General features: G+C 38.9%; 1 protein-coding gene across 4 annotated transcripts in view; it reads right to left on the bottom strand.

The window, feature by feature from the left end:
- Positions 1-23,492, bottom strand: part of PATJ (PATJ crumbs cell polarity complex component) — a 157,191-nt gene that overhangs the window by 43,611 nt on the left and 90,088 nt on the right. For all 4 annotated transcript variants that reach the window (XM_055724501.1, XM_055724504.1, XM_055724502.1 and 1 more), the window contains exons 28-30: positions 18,851-19,047; positions 10,116-10,207; positions 535-607 (exon numbers count right to left, since the gene is read on the bottom strand). In XM_055724501.1, the coding sequence (XP_055580476.1) occupies positions 535-607; positions 10,116-10,207; positions 18,851-19,047 (362 nt within the window). The remainder of the gene's footprint in view (positions 1-534; positions 608-10,115; positions 10,208-18,850; positions 19,048-23,492) is intronic.

The raw sequence follows: 23,492 nt of genomic DNA, 5'->3' as shown, positions 1-23,492 counted from the left end.
GAGAAACTGGTGGACCAGGGCCCTCAGGCTGGGATTGTCTCAAGGGCCTCTTGCAATGCAAACTATGTACACAGTGACCTCTGTACCGTAGCTAGCTGCTAGACATCCCTACTTCATTTTCAGAGATGCTGATGGAAGGGTATTCTGGGGGAAAAGGAACTTAGAAGTTTGGAGGATTTCCATGTTCCAGGCAAAAGAGCCTCACCACAGCTACTCTAACCAGCTGAAAAAGAAGCAGGATAGGAGATGGCAAGGTTTTCATTTGGAGACTTTTCTTCCTCCTGTACAGCAATAACCTGTTTAATACCTGTTGTTAATGCCATTGCCACTCTTTCAGTAACAATGAGATCAATAAAAAAAGACACAGGGGAAAATATGCCTATTAGGTCAACTTCCTATCCAATGCATTTTATGATTCAGGGTTTAATTAGACAAGGTACAGGGTGCTCGAATTTATAATGAATAGCTAATAATGATTAATCTATCTAATTTAGCAATCCCTAATTAAAAAAAAACCACCCACGACAACTTTACCTCAATAGAAGAGTGGGAGCTGGAAGGCAGTGGGAAAGGAGTAACAGCCATCTGATTGACTGCATCTTCACTTCTGTAAAACAAAACAAACAACACATTACACACTAAACCATAATGGTCAAACTTCTTTTGTGCTGGTTTTGCCCATTAAGAAAATACTCTTGCTAGCATAAAATGTAACTGTTTCTTACTAGAAGTTAAGAGCTTAGAAAAGCACTTCACTTTTGCTTTTGTTCTTTGCTAGCGAACAGATTACATCCCTTCTTGGGACCACTGTAGTTTCATCTGGGACACACTGACATCACATTCTTTGGAAATCTAATTTTGTGTGGATTATCAGAGGACATAGTTGGAATTTATGGTCCATACACATCAACAGACAGGCTAATACTTCGTTAGCCTCTTCTAATAGCATCTATATTTGTAAACTGCTTGTTTATAGTCTAATATTCACATTACTGAAATACAATACCTGTTTTACTAAAATAGATTGCTTTTTCTTTTTTGTTCATATATGCTGTGGTCTTTTAGAAAAGATTCAGCGTAAAAGCCTGGAAGAATTTTTATTAAATGCCAGAGGAAGAAAACAGATAAATATTGATTCCCCCTACAAATAAATTGCATTATTTTTCAAAGATGTTTCTTATGTATGGCATCTTTTTCTTTTTACTCTTTAAAATGCATTCCTAAGTTACACATCTGATTACTTTGTAACTTTTAAAAGCCTTTTTTTTCCCCCCCCAATTAAATAGTATTCTGCCATGCTAATGTTTTTCCTCTACTGCCATTTAAAATTATTTGGCTTGTGGAATTAACTCTGTATTGTTTTGGCCTCTGTAAAACTGAACCAAGTAAAATATGACTTCAGTGACATTGTTTAAGGCAAATCTGAGGCATACGAAAGAAAAAAGAATCCAGATTTTGCTTCCTTTTTATTTTGGGGGTGAATAACTCTCACAGAACACAGAAGCCAGGCACATGATGCAAACTCCATTTTGTTAAAGATTCAGTACTATCACACAGCCTCTGCTCGCCAAAATGACAGAGGAAGGATCAGTAATATTGCTGCTTTGCAGATACAGATCTTGAGATGAAAGGACATGACTTCTCATACAGTGGGTCTTCTGGAATTGATTTCTGGTCCTGTCTACTACTTTCCAGGTTACTGTAACACAAGCAGAATTTTATCCTCTTTAATTTCTGGAATAAAATATTAGACCAGTATGTGTTTAAAAACATTTTACAGAAGTGCCTGACAGAAAAACTCTCATTTTATCCCTCAAGAGTTAAACACATGAAGCTAGCATGTTCTGATCACTGAAAGACAGCACTGTAAATCAATAGCTCTCAGCAAAGCAGCATATGGGAAACTCAGTCACAAGCATTTGAAATGATAAATCCTGCAGGCAAAGGTTGGTGAATTCATTTACTTATCTTCAACCAAACAGCCATACAATTCAAAGGAATTGGTTCTGTGCTGCTCATTTTTGTACTCGCTCCCTGCCCCTCCTCTTGGCCCTGCTCAAAGCCTTGCAAGAGTCACAAACCATGCTAAGATCAGAACCAGAGTGGCCTGTGATGCAGAAACACCCATGCACAGGGCCAACACAGAAATCTGAGGAAGGCACAGAACCAAGCTCATGAACTTCATAAGCATTTCACAATTCCCAAGTGCATATTAGGCAAGGACATTTTTCCTCCTCTTACCTTCATGAGACATTGATCTAATTATATTGCTTTTCTAACCTATAAGAATAAATAAGCAAATGTAAGGTGTCTAAGACACCTAGCAATTTTTACTTGACTGTAGAGGTTTTTCTGACAATAGTTTATATGAAGCTCAAGCAGCATGAAAACTAACACTTCTGTAGCTTACAATGCATGCTGCATAACTTGCAATTAGAAGCAAGGTTGAAAATAACAAGGTACCTATAAACCTTTGTAAGAAATATTCTAAAAATTGCTAGACAGAAAATTCATTATCTGTATGACAAAGTGGGGTGTAATTATTTATACAAACTAGTTTCCACTTCATATATACACACACAAAATGTTTTTTTTTCCAATCACTGGGAAAATATTTTTATGCAGTTTTAAATGGATGGCCATTTTTATTCCAAGCAATAAAAAAACATATACAGTAATTACCTGGGAAAAAAAATATGCAAAAAATAAAAAATCCCAAGGTTATGAAGTGTCACAACTTGTAATCTCCCCCTGCTAGGACTCGTACATATTTAAATACTTTAATGCTGCTTCAAAGGAGAATGCTTCAAAGTAGAATCAAAGTGGGAACATATTTTAAAGTGACAGATCTAATAATAAATTGCTCTTTCTGCTCTCCACTTCCATAAGTGTCCTCAACTAAAACATGAATTTATTTACAACTAAAAGGAGCAATCCTTTTCTTTTGATGCAGGGGCAGACAGCTTAGAAGTCTGAACATCATATTCAAATTACAGTGACTGCAAATGAGCATTCAATGTATTTGCCAATAGTTGCTACATAACCACCTCCGAGAAAGCTGTTCTCAGTTACCAGTGCTCAATATTGCTTGAGGATAAGACGTCTAAATCCTTCACAGTCAAGACACAGCTTCATACTCTCAGGGTCAAAGCAACATAAAATGCAATTTATGCAGCAGGGAGGCTCAGATGCTGCTGTCCCGTCCTGTCCCATCCCGTCCCTCCCCCCCCCCCCCCCATCTGCAAAAATGAGAAACATCCACCACTCTTGTTCCAGCTCTTACACCGGTTTGTCTAAGACACTGGGACAGCAGCCCACCTCCTTGCTGAGCTCATGCACTAGAGAGCTGGTTATATTTCATCAGTTACACATAACCTGAATCAGGAAGGAATTCATCACTCCTCCCACAAATAATTCCATTGCTTCTAACCCCTCAGGATGAGTTTCTGAGTGAAAATGGGAATTGGATCTGCTTGGAGGTTAGAATGCCTATTGCTTATACAAACATCACTAACTATAGCTCGATACTGAAGAAACAAGCTCTCCTCACTTCAAATGTCACAGGAAGCAAGATCAAAGCGACATATAAGTGGTAAAGACTTTAAACTTTAGAAAAGCTCATTTTCAGATTTACTTGACTAGATTGCCATACTTTGCTAAATTTTATTTCCTTTCTAGTCTAAATAGGACCCCTGAACATTCCCCATCCTTTCTCACTGACCAAAGAGAAGAACTTCTCATGTTTTGCTCCATCTAACTGCACCTCCAGTGAAGGAGATGTGCAGCTTAAGCAAAGACAAATACAGTTATTGTTGACTAATAACTAACTACCATAAACACTTGGCAAAAAAGAAGCCTAAAGAGAGCAATATACAAATATAAATCTGAAGGGATTACTCATTCCACACTGCAGAAAGTAAGCCTGAAGGGAAGTTAAAGCTTTGTGCTGTAAGGCTTCAGCTAGGCTGCCCTGCAGTGCTGTGCTGCACTTAACAGAAAGTTGTCTCTGGCACTCTGGAGGAATGTCACACACAGCTGGAATGGTCTATGAAGCATTCAGAAAGTTATCTTTCTAGAGACAATAACCAGAAGTCACAGCCTCAGCTAAATTTTTTTTCCATTTGCTCATCAACCTCAGAATTTTAATTCTTGAATTCAGGTTCCCTGCCTTACTTTGAGGACAATTTCTGGTTTCCATTTTATTTACTCATACGTGTCTCATGTCTGTGATGGTATAAGCTCACTGTCATCTAATGCTAAGCAAATCCTTGTTGAGCATGCTGAATGAGATTCATTACCTGTCTAAAGCAGAGCATCTTGTCTAAGATAGTGTCCAAACTTCTATGATCACTGCAAAATCAAGACAAATCCCAAAGCAGATCCACTCAGAAGGGCAATTCATCCAGCACCTAAATGTCCTAATTTAGGACAGGGTGAAATTAGTTGCTCTTCAGAGGTTCCTGACAACTGTTCACTAATCACAGAAGTCTAGATGACCTCTAGATGTCTAAACGAAGGGAGAAGAACCTCCAGCCAAACTACCTGCAACTACACAGTTGATCAACACTAAAAGATCATTTGACAACAGCTTTGTAAGAGGTTGTGGATGCTTTTTGGGAATACAAAGTACATCAAGAATCAGGAGAAAAAAACCCAGTGGCTTGTATGCAGTTGCATGACATCTTAGTTGGAACAGATCTGCAGACCAAGTGAATGAACAATGTTTGCCCAGTAACCCTTAGGACTCCCTCTGATTGTGATATGAGGGCATAAAGTCCTGGAGATTATTGAAAATTTATATTGTCCACATCCTGCTTGTTAAAAAAAAAGAAAAATCAGGTCAGGATCTCTTATTTTCTCATCTTTGTTTTCCCTCTAGAAGGTCCTTTGGAAAAGGGGACTGCAGCAAAGTTGCATGCTGAAAAGGCATGCTGGATTTTTCCATCAGCTGGGTCAAGGCAAGACCTTTGTATTGTGCATCTCATTGAAAAATCTCTCTTACTAACAGCAAGAACAGTCTTGTTCTCCTTTTCCCCTCCATCCACTCCTAACTATGTGAGAGCCAAATCCATACAGATATTTTAAATGAACAACTAATGTTCACATAAACTGCAGCTTAGGTCATCAAAGGTTTGAAAGAGCCCAAATTACTTAACTTCCTCAACCATGCACTTGTTCCCACATGTGTGTGACAGCAAGGAGGAAACAGCTCTGAAGAAAACAGGAAAAGTTCAAACTTGCATACACAGTGTCTGGCAAGAGCTTATTTTTAAAGCTTTCCCACATGAAAGAACCTAAACAATCAAAGCAAGTAAAAACAGAGTTTATACTATTAAAATATGGCCAATTATGTAAGTTAGAATAAACAAAGCAAAAATAATTTCTAAAACATGACAGCATTTGAGACTTTGCCATGTAACATACAACGTTACTTATAGAGGCTCTAAAAGAAGAGCAAAGACTCAGTAACAAATTCACAGCAATGGAGAGCATTACACAGCACCAAGAACCGTCCGACCCAGCCACTGCCCTCACTTTCCCAGTCCTCACAGAGTGTAAGGATCTCTCTCCTTTGCATGTCACCATAAATAGCAAGAGATTAGTCTTTACAATTATACCTAGAAATGGAAGGAGGGGATAGGTGACAGAGATTTGTGGGCTGCACTGAGAAGCTGCCATCCCATCACCAGAAAGCAATGATTACAGAATGACTGCCACGTGGGAGGATGACTCCGGACAGCTAACAGATGGTATTTAAATAAGCAAAATCCTACAGTACTTTACTCTTAAAGCATTTCTCATGTTTCATCACAGCACAAGAAAATTTTCTTTTAAGGAATAAAGGTATACCAAAGAATGAATCACAGAACCGAACACAAAGGGATGATGGCAATCAGTGGCATTCACTTTGATTCAAGCATTCAAACTATATTTGATCTGCTTATTATACCGACACTGAAGCACCAAAACAGATTAAAGGCAGTTAATTGAGCATGGAAAAAACACTGAATTTGCTGAATCATAAAATTCTGACTGTAAAAGACCATTCTCATATAAGCTGGATTTCCTACTACAGATGTAAAATCTAATTACATCGTTTTATTATGCATCTTAAAAAGATGGACCTACAATGCATGAACAAAAGCCACAATGGATACAAACCCCATTCTGTTTTGGGAACTAGGGCACAGAGACTCCTACAAGAAGCAAGTCCCTTTCTCAAATTACTACCTGGCTAATTCCTGTTGAAAACTCAGATCAAGAATTTCAAAAGGCAGTTAAGACCTTTACACGCCCTACTGCCACTGACTTCCACTAGTGCTTCCATAGCAAGACTCCTTTATATGGCTTGGAAAGCTGCAGTCAAATTATTATTTATTTCTGATATGCAGAAATCAAAAAGACAACCCATATTTGCCACAGTAGCATGGAAGTTAATGCAGCAGCTGTAAGACTTTGAGGTCAGATAAAACATGATTGGACACTAATCAAAGGAAGCACTCAAGACTGAGCCATTTCATCTCAGGAAAATCTTGCCGTGCTCAGGCAATTGGTTTGTTTGTTTGATAAACTGGGTGAGCAGGTTAAATGCCTTCAAATTTGTTACTCTAGAAAGCTACAAAGCACAAGATGCACTGAACCTAAAACAAAAAAAACCCAACCAAAAAACCCTCAAAAAGCGATACTGTAACTGCTATAACTGCAAATCTTTAGATGCTATTACAAGCTCGTGTAATTAATGAGACCACTGGGAAACAGTGGTGTGTGACGACCTATATTTTGGAATGTAGCCAAAATCAACTGTTTTAAATAATCTTCGTCAACTGAATTGAGGAAAAGATGCTCATAAACCAGAGCGAGAAGCCTTCAAATATAAGTGGATGCCTACGATTCTCACAACACTTACTGCACTATGTCTCATCAGCAAAATTTTCAGGAAAGGGTGGGAATGCAATTGTAACACTACCTGGGTATATAAAATGTGTGAACAGATTTTTATAGCATAGACGGTAAGCTAGGATTTTAGTAAAAACTCAATAAGGTTGAGGACACCTTCTATTCTTTATTTTTTCCTAGAAAAAATAAATTTGGGCGCAACATAATCCAAGTTATTTAATGATGGTTATTACAGTACCTCTCACAGAAAGGCTTTTCTGTGCCCAGGAATTTCTGGGCTTCTTTCGTAACTGATTAAAGAGTTTATGGAAACATCCCCCTGCCCTGTACTTGAACCAAAACACCAGAAATAGGAAAACCTTGATGCTGTTTCCTGCTTCAAAGTGAAAAGCAGCATGCTTATCACTGAGTATCCTTCATCTGAAGAAAATAAAGCCTCAGGATATCAAAGAGGGCACTTTTTAGTAGGAGCCCAAGAGTCCCACCAGTTTTGCTTTTATGTCCTAGGTCAGCTCAGTTAGGCATGCAGAAACTTTTTAGACTGTGGAATGACGTGTTTCTGGAAAACTATAACCTACTGAGGCCTTTCACTGGTGAAATTAGAATAGTAATATCTTCATGCACATGAAGACCGAATCCATTTCTCTCGTAACTCCTGCAGTACATGTTATTTTGCTACAGTGAGCTGTGGTCCCGTCTTACTGTGTGCTCCAGGATGTGTTTTGGCTACGTTATGCTATGCATCCTCTACCTTTAAAAGAAGTTGCATGGGTAACAGCGCTCAGGAGGAGGAAAGTACTATTTCTATTGCAGTTGGCTCCGCCTCATTTTCAAAGCATGACAAATGTAATGGTATCCTGCTCTTTCCAGATCATTAGAGTCCACAGGAACATATCTGAAATCAGCCAAGCAGCAAACCTACGAGGAGAGCTAAGTCTGCTACACTCAGCGCATTGTTCTCAGCTGGAAAAGCTATTGCACATGTACAAGAGATGGATGGAGATTCAAGATGCCTGTTGCTCCTCTTATTTACTACTTATTTACTGCTGGCACCACCATGCATTAAGTAGTGGCATTTCAATACCCCCATTTTATGTTACAGTTTTAAAATAAGTTGATAAAGCAAGAAAAAAATTTTCTACCAAACTGCACCAGGACAAGACTTCTGGGACCAGCACAGTCTTTTGGTTTGTGTTTTCAGTCCACTGCATCCCCTGGTTTTGTGGTCTAAGGTGTAGGAATCAGAAGCACCAAGATAGAATGGGCTCATGGAATACAGTCTGCATGAGAAAATAATATTATTCTTCTTTCTCCTTAAAATTTGTCTTTAAGAGAAACAGTCTAGTTTGGCTTTGCTAACATTTTGAAACACTCCTCTTACTATGAGAAGTTGACCATGCATCAAAAAAAAGGCAGCATCAGTTTTGTCCCCACATTGGAGCCAGTGCTTCAGTTACTAATGACATTCTCTCAGTGGGAAAATTTCTTTTCACTGCTGTTCGAATGGCTGCTTGGTTCAAGCAAACAAACCCATCAGTTGTCAGTGTACTCTAATGCAAGGCTGAGAGCAGTGACAAGATGCATGCTCTTGGGAAATGTGAACATGCAAGTTTACAACCTCAGCAGCAGTATATAAAAATAGAAACTTCTTTAAAAAAACAACCTCTAGAGACAAAAAAAAGATTTATCCAATGGTATTTCCAATATCTACTGATTATGATAATTAAGACAACTTTTTGCCTTGAAACCCACTCCTACACAATCTGAAAAGGTAAAGTATGGCTAAGAAGATACATGGCCCTTATGTCTTAGACATGATACAAAATAGGCACCAAGGATTTCCAGCCCATGGGCAACTAGAGCTAACCCACACCCTTCATTACCGCTCTGCAGAGCTAAGTGCTCTGCAGCCAGCTGCGATGCTCAGTGCAGCAGGGCAGGACGCAAGAAACCCACGCTTTCTGTGCTGCCTGACAGCACTAAACTCAGCCCTGGGTTTTGGTTTCCTAAGTTGTGGTTCTGCCTCTGGAGCCAACCAGACACATTTTCCACATGCAATTAAGTAATGGTGAGTGAGTTGTTGTACATGACGTTTAATTTTCAATAGCTGGGGAAAGTAACACAGAAGCTGCAGGCAAGATCATTAATCTCCTCCAGATCCTCTGTGCTGCCAAGTACAGCAACTCATTCTTCACTGCACTAATGCTGCTCTTCCATCATTTCTGTGTATGCTGTACCAGACAGAACTGTGCGAGTAAATGTACGCATTTATATGCATTCACACACAGATTATTACATTGTTCACAGGTAAGCTGTCTATGAGCGAAGAATATAAAACAATATCAAGTATGATGTGTATGTTGGTAGGAACACTACATTACAAAATGGCATGGGAATAGTGCCCAACCGAAGTCACAGCTGGAATAGATGCATCGGTGAAATTCCAATATATTAAAGCAATACAAGTTCTGAGAAAGAGGCAGCTTCTTTCCAGACCTCCCACCCAGGGTCAGAAGAGTAACGCTTCCTGAACTACAGAGTGAATGCATGAAGGTGTCCTTAATTCACACACATAGAGGAAAAATACCTACATGTAATTCTGCTTCAATTCTTCTTATGCAGATGAAAGGTTATTTTAGCATATTCCATCCTACAGAAGCCATCCCAGTGCTCCTTGTCAAAGGCAGGTTCTGCTTCTGTACAACTAAGCCCTAGCTCACTTTTAAAATCTTTTGATGTTCATACAAAGCTATCTTTCACACAGCCACCCAGCTCCATGCCCTACACTTGCCTGCTCCTCTCACAGCACCTTCCTCTCCAGCCCCAAGTCTATGCACCATTTTCACTCCCTCCTGGCAGTCTGGGTGAAGCAATCTGCCCACCCCCATCTTTGTGCTGGCAGAACCAACCTAAAGCACTTTACTAAGTTTGGGAGAAGCTCTTATCAAGGTGTTTTCAAGCCCAACAGGGACAGCTCAAGTCTTCAGCAGACACCCCTAAAACAGACACTCAATTACATTAGGTCTTCTGGGTTTTGGTGTTTTGTTTTTTTTTTTTACAATATTAAGAACTCTTCAACTGTTCCGAAAAGAACAGTCAAGGAAAAGGTTTATTTACTTCAAGGAGAATTGAGCAAGTTCAGCATTTTTGAAACAGGCTAAATATGTAATGTAATAGGCTAAAGTGCAAACAAATGTTTTGATGAGAACTGTTCTTACCGTATGAAAACTAGCTTGACCTTTGATGGGGCAGTCTTAATGATTGCAGAAGCATTCTGGTGACTTCTTCCATACAGTACCTGATTGTTTATCTGTTAAAAGAAAATGAAGGTTTTCATGTAAGTGGAGAAGTACACATTGTTTTAATTTATGCCACCAAGACTTCCAAATTTACTGTGGTATAAAGAGATAAGACTCAAAGAAAACGTGGTCTGCAAAATATATCATATAACTTTCAAGGTTCATATAGGCAGGAATACTAACATTGCACTGATAGATACCTATCTGTACAGTGCTGTAGAGAAAGAAATAGCAGTACTGAGGCACTAAGAGCCTCTTTCAGGCCTTGAACTGCCCAAGGCTGCTGCCCCTTCCCTCAGCTAACTACCAGAAGAGGATGGGGTTGTAGCCTGCAACTCAGCAGCAACAATTTAAGCATTTCTCATCAGCTTGCTTAAAATTTCTTTAGAAAGTATAAATCCTAATTTGATTTTAAAAACATCCTCCTTCTCATACTGATTCCATGATAGACCACAGAATCACAGACTTAGAATGGATTTTAAAATACTGCATTTTCAACAACTTTGACTCCCATTTATCAATGAAAAAATATTGTATTAATAGCAAAACATTCCCAAGTTTTAGTCTAGATGATTATAAAATAGGAACAAATGCAGAGCTAATTTAGCCTTATTAGTAAGTCACAAATTAGGGAAATCTTTTACTCTTTTTCACAGATCCATAGACTAGTTTTTAAGTATTGTTCCCAGATTTTTGGAAAACAAGTTGATCTGAGAAGAATCATATAGGTAAGACAACAGCACAGATTTTGAGACAGACCCTCCTATACCTTACCTATAGGCAACTGGCAGTTTAGGAAAACTTGCTGTTAAGACTGTGCTGACTCCTCAGTTCTGCTGAAGGAAACAGAACTGATAGCCATGGAGACAAAGGACAATTTAAGGGCATACCACATCACTTCTGCTGTGATGGATCAAACACCTAAGCACAGCAGACACCAAATACTACAAAAAAATCAAATGCTGCAGTTTTCAGAGGGAAATAGCTTTGCTTTAACACAGTATGTGCTTCAGGACTTGTCTTTCTGTAGGAACTAGAAGTCTTCCCAGTTTGAGGAAAACACGATGACTACTGTCTCCCAGTGCCATGCTCAGCAAGTGGGACTTCAACAAGGACAACAGCATCTCTGAAATGAATATAGCCAACCAAAACCATACTCAGTATCATATCACAAAAATAACCTGCAGTGTAAAAAAGGAGTATTTAAAGCATTTCATTCATTTCACATGCAGGGCTTGCATTTAACACTGTGCTCCACCTCAGGCTGCCTGCAATACCTAGTTTCTTGGGCTTTGGCTCCTCTTGATTAATGCCTCCCCTCTCAGAGGTATCCTAAGAGGATGCTCGCCTTTCAGCTCAGGCATTGCACAAACTGCAATCATGAAGATCACATGTAGAACATAAGGCAGATATGAATACCACAATAAAGTTAAAGAAAGTAAAAGCTGAGCTGAGTATGAGGGGAAAGAAGCCACTATGTCAAGAAGATTAACAAAACCCTTGAGCAGTTTCTTAGTTGTATCCTGATGATTTTTAGATTTAAAACTCAGCTGAAGTGAACACTCAGCAAGGTGGTGAAGGAAAGCATCCTCCCCTGACAGCAGGGAGTTGGACTACCAGAGCTGTCTTCCTTCAACTTTGACAATTTAGACTGGAATAAGCATCAAGAAAACAATGCGCTGCGGAAGAACAATTATCTACTTACACCTGAATACCTGTAAACATAAAACCTGAAAGTAATTCAAAGCTACATTTAACTTTGTATTTTGTGCAAAAAAGAAGGCAAAACTTTAAAGAGGAAGTAAAAAAAATTGAAATTAACAGTATTTGGAGTCATGATATTAGTTCAGGTTCACGGTTCATCTTGTTCCATGTCTTGTCATCTAAGCAAGCACCAGAGGCTTCGAAGCATGCAGAATAAGCTGCTATTTAACTTTGTCAAAATTCTCACTCTAGACATCTTGATTATATTAATCCACCTCTCTGGAGCTGGAGTGTTCATACACCCTTCCAAAGTGAGCAGCCAGTTTAATTTCAATACTGCGATTTTTCCCTCCCACTCTTAATTTACAACATACTATTTACATTCACATTTGATATACCAATGCTGTTTAAAACAATAATGATAACGAGCTCAGGAACAACTGACTCATGATTATAGAAGGACTTTTTGTTACTGAAAATGTTTGTATTGGATTATGGTTTTGTGTTGTTAGAAGATTTTTTCATTCAAGCAAGAAATAACTGTCCAAGTCTTATAGCCTTGTGTCACACAGGCTATTTGGTCATATTGGCAACTTCACAATATTCCCATCTTATTATCAATGTGTCAAAACAACATACAAGTTCATCAGTTAAATAAGGACAATGCAAGGACAAGACTAAAACCCTAACGCCTGATTATTCATTAAGATTGAATCGCAAACTATTTACCTACCAAGCTACTCACTGTACAAAGAAAGAACCAAAATAAAGGTCTACGAGAGTCAGAGCTGGCAGGGAATGATCAGCACTGAAGATACAGCACCATGCCAACATTCCTAAGGGTTTAATATGGTGCTGTCTGCAACTGCCATTGTTGCAAAGACAGGGAGAGAAGCAACATCCTAGGACACGCTTTGTTAATCAAAGACAAATTTAAAAATCTAGTAGTAAAAATGAATGCTCAGTTCCATTCTCGCATCAAGCTGAACTTGAAACTTTCAGTGAGTTTGTTGACTTAATTTCTCTAAGTTGAAAAATAAATTATTCACTGGGAATACTGTATGCTTTACAAATTGTTTGGATTTAGTTAAATTGCCATCAATTTTTCTAAACAGCAGACTTCTTAGATTAAAATTTATAGTCTTTACTCTGGCTAAATTAATCCTATTCACTAGATGTATCAAATAGTCCAAAATTTAATTAGCTGTGAGCTTGGTCTGTAAGTTATAATTATTTAATTACATCAAAATGAAAGGATAATCGAAGTAATATATCTCCACAAGGTTTTGGACTGTCCCACAGTTATTACAAGGCAGTATTAATTTTTCTTTCTTTCTTTTTTTTTAAGTCACTTTCTTTTGCAAAATAAATTGATGTTCTGTTAGCTTCAGATACCACAGTGATGAGCAAAGCACAAAAGCCTACTTAAAAATAACAAAAAAGAGAATTTCTAGGATTTCATAAGCAACTCCATTTTAAACCTTTCAAATTAAATAAAGTAATATGTCAGATTAATCGAATAGTACTCTGGGAGTCAAAACCTATAAATCTGTGCTTTACTGTTCTCATTAGAGATTGGAAAAGAAAAACAAAGCTTCGACTAAGCAGAAGAAATAAACTGATCTAAATCAACCTCAACTCTTCTTTAAATGTCTCTTTACATAACTTCTTGGAAAGGCAGCAGAGAACAGAGAAAGCTAAAAACATGCTACAGGTACGAGGTCAGGTCAGCACACTTCAATCTTCAATATAACCCTAAATTGCTTTATGGCAGATTTAATTACATATCCCAAACGTACTATTGCCTTCACCTACGAAAGTTTTGTTTTACAGTTTCATACGCTAAAGTAGCAGAAAGCACAAACTCTCTGAAATCCGAACTCTTAAATTAAGAGAAAAAAATCTAAAGGATTGTTTGCTTCTCAAACTTGAATTTGCAGAAGAGAAACATTAGATGCCAGTATTTTTAAAAAGAGCACTGTTTTTACTATGTGGCAGTAACAGAAAGCTGTAAAATTAGTATCATCTGATTTTTATGAAAATCAAGTTAAATGATACCCCAAAGCTACTAAAAGAACTTGCATAGCTTTCCATAATAATTATTAGTACTAATGCATGAGGTTCCTTCTAACCACAGGAATTGTAGCATGTTGAGATACAACCAGACTCTTTGAAACAATGGGAAAAGTTTCAAAATTTTTTGATCAGTCAAATTATATAGACTGAACCCCCGTAAAATATACCAAACCCCCAAATGATAAAGCATGAGGAAACCAGTGGAAAGAAAAAATAATTAATTAGAACATGAATTCTTTCCTCATCAAATTTCTTGCCTGGCACACGTTCAAACATGTGCATCATCTAAAGTGATCAACAGACCATAAAACTCCATAAAGACAGAAAATCCCCATCCCTGCGCTGCAGTTCAGCTTTGCTGTTGGCTCAGCAGGCAGCTGACCTCTGCAGTTTCCCACCTAGAGAGTGCAGAAAGAGACAGGACAACAGAAAACTGCAGATTGCCTGCACCCTTGTGCACAACCAGCTTCCCAAATACAGCTCTACCTGCTTTTCGGTTTTAAAAATCACTGCCCAACATTAAAATTAATTGGTAGCCTGTATACAAAATACATGAAAAAAGGTTTTGTATCCTCCTATGAAAAGACCAAAAGGATGTTACCCCTCAATCCTTTCAGTAAATTAATCTAAGAACAGAAGCTACGACTATGGTGTTTACATAGGAATAATAAAATAAAATCACCACTAGAGTTAATCATTCAAGATTACTCTTCTCACGTGAAAACCTCACTGTCCTTCTACTTTCAGATTACTGTCTGTCTTGAGGGGTAGTGCCACTTGCCTCATATCCAAAGTCACTGTCTTGACACAGGAAAAACATTAACAGTCCCACAACGAAAAAACTGAGACTAAAACATCAACACACACACACCCATTCTAAAATAGAAGTGGCACTGTGAATTTGGCTGGGTAGGTCAATTACTTGGGCAAAATACTGATGTATCTATTATGTTATTGTAGCACAACTTACGTTTATCTAAGAATCTTAAAATGAAATAGCAATAAAAATACTTTTATCACAAAAACCATCTGGCTTTGAGCTGTGACAAAAATTGCACAAAAAAAGAATAATAATTTCCTTTCATGCAACAGTCCAGAATGGACAACAGGCAAACTTGTACAGCAACACCTGACTACAAAGACTAGCTTTCACTCTTTCAAGAAGTGCTGTGACCTCCTATAGCAAAACATCCAAGCGAGCAAAATCCTTCCACCTCCTGCCCCATTTTCAGCAAGGTAAGCAGGGACAGAAAGATGGCAGAAAATCCCAACATCAGTAATTTAGCATAACAGGGCTCTGAACAGCTTGGTTTATTAATAGAATGCTGTTGACTCTCTTATGGAGAGATAATAATAATAATAATAACAGGGTGGATTATTTAGTGTGAATAAAACCTACCAGCAGGACAGACCCATGCAGAGTTCATGAGCAGCAGGGCTTAACAGCACAGGTACAGCACCACGTGAATGCGCTGGGGCCATGCTGGGCACAATCAGCCACAGGACTAAGCCCAAACTAATAAGATAAGAAGCAGTGCAGACACCTGCACTAAAACAGCAAGAGTGCAAGGCAGGAGCACCACAGATGGTTTCTTTGCTTGGAAAAAGAACAGAAAAGCAGAACTTACGTCATGTAAAAAATACATTCTTTTGCACAGGGACCAGATTCTGACCCAAACAACTTTCTTCCACATATTAAAGCAGAATGAAAGGACCTCCTCCTTCAAAAAGCTGTTTTCCCCAGCAACTTACCCATCCAAAATACATCACAGAAGATGTATTAAAAAAATCATGATTATATACAATTTTTTTATGTGACCTGCATTTCACTTTATGTATAGGCTGGATAGATTCTGAAAATAAGCCAGGATTGTGCCCTCAAACGACTACTGGTTTTTGCAGAATCTAGAAGCGAAATAATACTTCATTAATTCAGTGACAAAAGATTTTATGAATAAGGAGAGCTAAGCCCGTCTGGAAGCATCCCACATCCTTCAATTGAATCCAAATAGACTCCAGTTCAAAAGGAAAATGAAGAGGTAATATTTCTCTGTCTACATTTCCATCGCATTAACCTTACCCCCACCAACACCCGTGGGGAATAATCTGCACACACTGCAGCATCATCCACCATTTTAATGGAGAAACACTACCTAACAAGATTCACTGGGGCGCCCCAGGACAGTGCAGAAATGCTAGAGGCTTCCTAAGATGTGAATCCCTTCTCTTGCCAATTCTAGAATTCAAAACTGATGCGTAATCAAAGATGGAGGTGCAAATACACCTAAAACATGCAGTTAGATGAGGGTTGAGAGTTGTCTATTTGCTGATGAACAGATGAAAATACTGGGGAAAATTACCTCAGATGCTTAGGAATTAAGTAGTTGTAAAGTCCCATAGCTTTTTTCTATGGAATACAGCGGGCAATGGCCAGCAGCTCAGTCTGCAGTTAGAGCAATTTAATAACTACACTCAGTGAAACACTACCCAAGGGAAGAGAAGTTGCTTCATCAGTAAAGACTGTCCATCCAGGTCTCTGAAAGAGGGAAAGATACCATGGGAGAGATAAAACACTTCTGTGACCAACAACCATATTCATAGTCTTTAATTTTATGTCTTTAATGGAGAAAACCAAACAATCTGGATTCTATCACTTCCTCACTCCTGAACACTTGAGTTTGCTGTTAATGCTCTTTCAATGTATTTTGTGTAAAAGACATCGCAAGTGAAGCCTGTTGATCACCTTGACCTCTGCATCACTACCATGGAAGTAGCATGAAAACATGTACGAGATATTCAAAAGCCTTCTGGACACAGTACTGGGCAACTGGCTTGAGATGGACTTGCTTGAGCAAGAGGGGTTGGACCAGATGACCTCCGGAGATCCCTTCCAGGCCCAACCATTCCGTTGCTGACCCGTATACCTCTTGGGTATGAGGATTCCTAATGGTTACTGAAATAGTTATTGAACCTAATGGTTATTGAAAAAAAAAACCCTGCCAGTGTAAATGCCCATTAGTTCCATTTCAATGCTATTCACATAACACTGAAATGCTTTTAAAAGACAAAGAAACAGAGCTGTGAATAATTGACCACTGGTGCGAACATAAAACGTCTGTACATGACTAATGCACAACCCATTCCTTTGTAATACAGGATGTTTTGACACTGGATACACACTCACTGGGGACCCGAATGAGATCATTACATCCTTTCATATAAGTAATCGCACTTCTGCCCACTGGTGACACACCTTTAATTTCATTGCAAAGGTAAACAAGAGAGGTTGTTACTAAAGTCTCTTTGAACTTCAGTTTATTTGAAATTCGGCATTTTTGAGATTGTGAACATCACTTTCCTTCCACTGAAGAAAAATATCATTTTATCTCCAACCTGACAGGGAAAGGAATTAGGGCAACACCATCACTTTGGAATATGCTACTTATAATATGGCTCAAGCATGCAAATCCCAAGACTTGAGATATATGTGATTAATCACAGATGGTGTCTCGTTTCAAGTACTGCTAGCAATGCTTAACATTAGATAAAACAAACACTGGAATGAATAACTCGTGAGATTTCAGAAAACTTCAGTGGATCTTTCTTTGTGGGAAAGTATTGATACAAAAGGCTCTACCTTTCCTCAACCAGGAACTACCTGGTCTATGACACACACAGAGGCAAACAGTACCATGAGTCCTCTCAACTGGTATACACCCAAAATTGGACAACTTTTTTTTTTTTTTACCATTAGAACTGGGTGCCAGAGACAGAAAGAATATAAATTTGAAGAAGAAAGTAATTTTCCTACCCTACTTCAGTACAGCATAGACCTTTGTACCACTTACCACACTTAAAAAGAAAATAATAAACTTCAGATGGTATTATTAGAACAAAACAAGTCTTTCTTGTACCATGAATATTGAAAACCCGTAATTACGGAACTGTTAGAAAATGAAAAATGCTTAGACAATTCTGAGTACTCCCAAGGTATCCCCAGGCCATCAAATTGCTCTTTCTCAAGTCAAGAAATGTAAGAAAATAGATGGTTCTCTGATGGCACAGACAGTTGCTGAAAGATGAAAAAATCACAACCCATGGAAAGCAGTAGGTCAGCATATACCTGCTCTTTAGTGAAAGCTTTTCTCTAAAGAAGAGATCCATAGGGATGGTTGATTTTTTTAAACTGCTTAAGCAATCAGAACATGGGGTACCACTGCAGGTACTGCAGCAAAGTGCCATTTTGCCACAGCCAAAAATCAGATGAAGTGTAGGAAGTCTGTGTTTTCAATCTGAAGGTGAAGCAAGGAGATATGAGAAAAAGTGAAGACAAAATACCATACTTGCTAATGAGCTTTCTTGCCTTGTGGGTGAATTTGTGCCAGACACGACTAAAGAAAATAAGTATTTTAAGTTACAACAGATCAAAACAGATTACAGCATGAAATTTATTTTCAGGATGGGGAATATCCCTGTCATCTGTAAAAACACATATGGTAACTTTGAGGGGGTTTTGTTTTTTTTTAATGTAAGGTGTGAATTTCCCTGTAAAACCACATATGCACTACAAGGATAGATTTACTGTCCCCTTCCTGCCTTTCAACAGTCCCTCCCTAAGCATAGCTTGTGAACATGCTGAGAGCACAGACTTCACTGACAAGACATTAGTTTTCACAGGCCAATGATTTTTGTTTCACTGAAAACACATTTACCTGCCAAAGGCCAAGTTCTCAGTTGGCATAAATCAGCGTAGCTCCTTGCCTCAGCCACCTAATTTCATTTGCAGGCTTTATTTAAGGTTCAAATGATAGCTTCACATATGCCTCTCCCTCTCTCCATATGAACCCTGCCTAGTAGTTAAAGGAAACACTTACCTCTAGAAGTTCATCGCCAATATGCATCCTTCCATCTCGTCCCGCAGGTCCATCTGGATTGATACCAACTACAAAGATGCTCATACGAGAGCGGTCCTTGTTGCCAGCAAGACTCAGTCCAAGCCCATTTTTGTCTTTCTCAAGCTCAATAATGTGTAACTCTCCTGGTAGATCTGCATATCGTTGCCGGATTTTTTCTAGAAAGATCAAACATAAAATTAGTTACAACATAAAATAACTTACATGCAGATGTTCAAGGGCACATACAAATACGGTAGAAAGTGATGGCTTCTCAGCATTTAGTCTTAGTTAACAGACATCTTTTTCCACCACAGACTCTAAAATAGTATTTGCTGTGCCTTTATCGCTCACACAGAAAAGTGCAGCATCAGTGGCAAATACTATTCACATTAAAACGGCACTATTTTAGTTATTTGTACAACAGGCTGGTTCTAAACCAAAAATTTTTTGAAGGGAGGGTAAACAAGGGAATTCCAGAGGCACCTCAATCTTAGCTTACAAAAACAATCAATTTCAGGAAATTGTCATAAAGTTAGAGATGGTTAATTAACCACTGTGGGAAACTGAAATGCTTATGTTGCAAACATACTGCAAACTCACATCTCATAGAATCTTTTGCTTCTTTCTGGTGACTCAGGAATATGCTTACCATGCTCTGCTTAACGTTATGTACTACTGTGCAGATGACTACTCAAAGCAGATGTCAGTGACAATGTATATGAATGATTACATTTTAAAATGCAGCCTCACTTGATATTAAGGTAGTTATTTGTCTTTCATCTACATTTCAACCATTTCTGTGACAGAGCACAATATACTTCCGAAGTTATTTGGAGCACATTTCGTGTTTGTGAATGCTGACAGTTTGATCTGAATGTCTTTTCACCACTGGCATAAAAGCATCTATAAATAATGCTAGCGAGGGTCAATCATAGGAAGGGTAATTCTTTTTTCTGTCTGGTTGTCCTTTGCAGATTTTAAAGACAGCTTCATAAGACGACCTGCCTCCAATGCTTCAGCTGGGCCACACTTAAAAAAAGCAGGTCAAAGTATTTTGCTGTGGCTGGATATCACCTTTAGTACAGAGCCCAAGGTGAAAGACACTGCTGCATTATGCATTAAGAGAAGAAATAAGAGATATATGTTGAACCATGCCCTGAGTCAGCAGTAGTAGCTAGATCAATATTAGCTACTACCATTCTACTGAGGAAGTGTATTTTAATAGTATGATTTAATCACTGTAGTGAATGTTCCCATGACAACAACAAGAGGGGAAAGACATGGGGAAGGTGAGAGGGAAGCAACTAAACGTGAATAAAAACTGCTGAGAAGAAAGATGATGAAGTAGAGCTGTTCCTTCTACAGCTCCTGTGCAGGCTGCCAGCGTGATTGAGCCAAACTTAGGTCCACCCCAACAGTTCTCCTCTTAACAGTTCCAGCTGCAGCAGCCCTTGGTGCTTCACCAGACTGCTGGGATAGGGGGAGCAGTCACCCGTCTCCAAGACCAGATGCACCCAAGAGCATTACCTACACTCAGAGCAACACAGACAAGAACCAGCTCTCCCACTGCACTATTTACAGCGCAGCATTTTCCTGCCACACTGTGGTTTCCTCAAAAACCCCAGTGGTCTGGAGCCTAAAATCCTGAGCGTTTATATTGAGGGTGATATGTTATCCCCAGAAAGCTGTAAAGCCCTGCAGAGGTCTGCACAAAATCAGAATATCATAAAAAATTAGAAAACTCATTTGTTGCTATCAACTATATGCCAAAAATTCATATAACTGCATGAAATGCTAATCCATGTAGCTGCATAGTTCTTTAATATATTTCTTAACTAACGGGGTCAAAATGTAATTAGAGGTGTGTTTTGCTACTTGAATTTGGAAAGTATTTTTTTTCTGCGTAGTATGCAGAATACCTCCCACTGAAAATCAGCAAGAGAGGAAAGGTCTTGAAAACCATGCTTCTGAAAGTACAGCAGATACAAGCACATATGCAGCCACACATTTTATTCACACCACAGAGGTTTAACATTCTTTTCCCATTAAGTGAAGTCCAGACCTGAGGAGCGCTAAGACATTTTCTGCCCACCACAATTAGACAAACAACTCATTACAGCACAGCAAGTAGCTGCAGCATACTGTAAGAATATTAAGAACAGGTCATCAGCAGAAAAGATATTTCTTAGTGATTGCACTTCTGTGGATAAAGCAAAGAATCAGTGCTTTGGAGGGATGCTCTTGACTGATTATTGCTCTGCCATAGTTCCTTCCATTGCTTGTTTTACACGGACAACACATCTCACTTTCATTTGCTAGGAGCCAAACACAAGTCTAAAGCTTGTTTTCAGCAACTTGTACTCAGACACACAGAAAAGAGGTGAAGGAGCAAGGAGAATACACACGCTTAAGTGCTGCACAGATGAAGCCCCACAGCTTCAGAGACCACTTCAAAACTCACTTCTTGCTTATCATTAAAACTTCTTGAAATTTCCCAACACGAGCCCGATGCAGTAGCACCTCTATGACACTGCACACGGACACATCACTCCAGCCTCTACCTGCAGACAAGTGCCCTTGGAGACTACCAGCATCAGTAAGTCTGTAAACTCTTCAGTGTTTCCTCCTGCTGCAGCAGCCTAAAAAGAGTTTTCTCACATGGGAAAAATATTAGCTGTTCAGAAGTACATGTATGTTCCTGTTCCATGCTGGGCTGAAACTAAAAGTAAGTTTTAGTCCTCCAAAAACTAGTAGTTAGGGCAATTGCCTGGGATGAGACAGAGCTCCACTGAAGTTTCTGATCTGCTTACACAGGACCAGGACTGGAAACCTGGTAGAGCTGAGGCCCAGTTCAGCACTCCAACTGCACCAGTAATCCCCCACTGTGTGAGCAATTCTTTGGGTAATGAAAAATGTATCTGGGCAAAAACCAGAGAACTACTCCAGGGCTCATCAAGTTGCTTTATTTAAGAGTTTTATTTTGCTGGGTTTTTTAAAGGGTTTTCCCATCTGTGTGCACTGAGCCCTTCATTAGATTATCACATTAATTTACAAAGCAGCTATTTGAAATGGCTGAGGTGACTGGAGTGGTAAAATAGTGGGAGACTACAAAGGAAACAGCAAAGATGCTACGTGCCGAGCACCACTTCCAGCCCAACAGGAGGGCACCGTTACTGATTGCTGCCAGAGAAGACACAAGCATGTGTGTACATGTTCATGCGTGTAGGGACAAGCACGAGATACCCTGCTTTTAAAATCATGCCTTCCTTAGCAGGGCATGCTGTCTCCTCGCTGAACAACAGAAGGTTCTGGCTCTTGCATGCCCCACCTCCCGCAATTAAACACTTCCAAGGGCTGTCCTCACCAGCCAGCCTTGCAGTGTAAATGATAACTTGCTATTCCCAGCGGTGTCATTGCTTTACTCATCCAATCTGCATACAAATATCCTTTGGGCATCCAGCTGACTTCCTATAACATTGTAATCGTATTCTCTGTTTGCCTCTTAATAAGAATCTCAGAAGATTATTTTAAACAAGTATTTACTGCTTAAACAAACGTGCATCTAAGGCATCTTCTTTTTAATGCCTTTTTCAGCTGTTTTTTCTCCCCTCCAGCTGGTATCACTTTTCAGTTCTCTGCCTAGCATTGGGGAGCCAGTTAGCATCTGCTTTTGCAAAGAATTCCATTATCTGCCTTCATTACCAGATACTTTACACAAGGCAATTGTAATTCTGTTGTTGCTGCATTACACATGGGACACAGCATTTCTTGTTTTGGCACTACATGGAGTTGTTTCCACATTCGGTGACAATATGCCTATCACAACTTCTGCAAACATATCTCACCAACAATATTTAACTACCTAAGGCTGCATCCAGTTTCTTCTAAAAATATTATACAGATGTAACATGAACTAAAAGCACAAGTATATGCTCTAGTGATCACTTCTGCAATAATATTTCCAAGTTATATTAGCAGACAATTACATTTCAAAGAGAGATCCTGGAAATGGAAGACAACGGCTTTCAAACAATATACTATTATGCTGCATATGTTTCCCTGCTTCAGCCACTATTCCCATTATATTAAACAGAGAGATAAAAGAAATAAATAGAGACAATATGGCCAGGATATTGGAGTTTGCATGATCTAGTATTGCAACAAATACACAATTTATCTCCATGGAAAAAAACAGACACCACTTCTCAGGAAGGCAAAAGGCTCTTTAAATTACAAAGGTATATAAAGCACTTGCAAAGGGATGAGAAGCCTGTTTCCCAAACCTGCTGAAATCTCCAGTTAAATGAGCTGAAAGGGAAGAGGTGTTTCTTGTGAAATTGGTGTCTCTGCATGTTGAAAATAAGAGTCCATCTAGAAAGGAAAAAAGAGTAAAGAAAACACTCTGGATGACTCAGCTAGGTCATTTGTTTTAGTACCAAATGCTCAATATTAAAACTGTCAAAAAACAAAGAAAAAGGGGGAAAAACAGCACAAAAAGAGATGACAGATGATATTTGTACATAGAAGGTGATACTGAGGATTTTACATCCCTCTTGCGTTACCTCAGATAACTATTAGCAACATATGCTGGCTTTTGGAGACTTTACAATGGTCTCATTTA

The sequence above is a fragment of the Falco cherrug genome, chromosome 12, assembly GCF_023634085.1.
Source record: "Falco cherrug isolate bFalChe1 chromosome 12, bFalChe1.pri, whole genome shotgun sequence".
Classification (NCBI taxonomy): domain Eukaryota; kingdom Metazoa; phylum Chordata; class Aves; order Falconiformes; family Falconidae; genus Falco; species Falco cherrug.
Note: the sequence above shows the minus strand (reverse complement) of the source record. Positions and strands in the feature narration are given on the sequence as shown.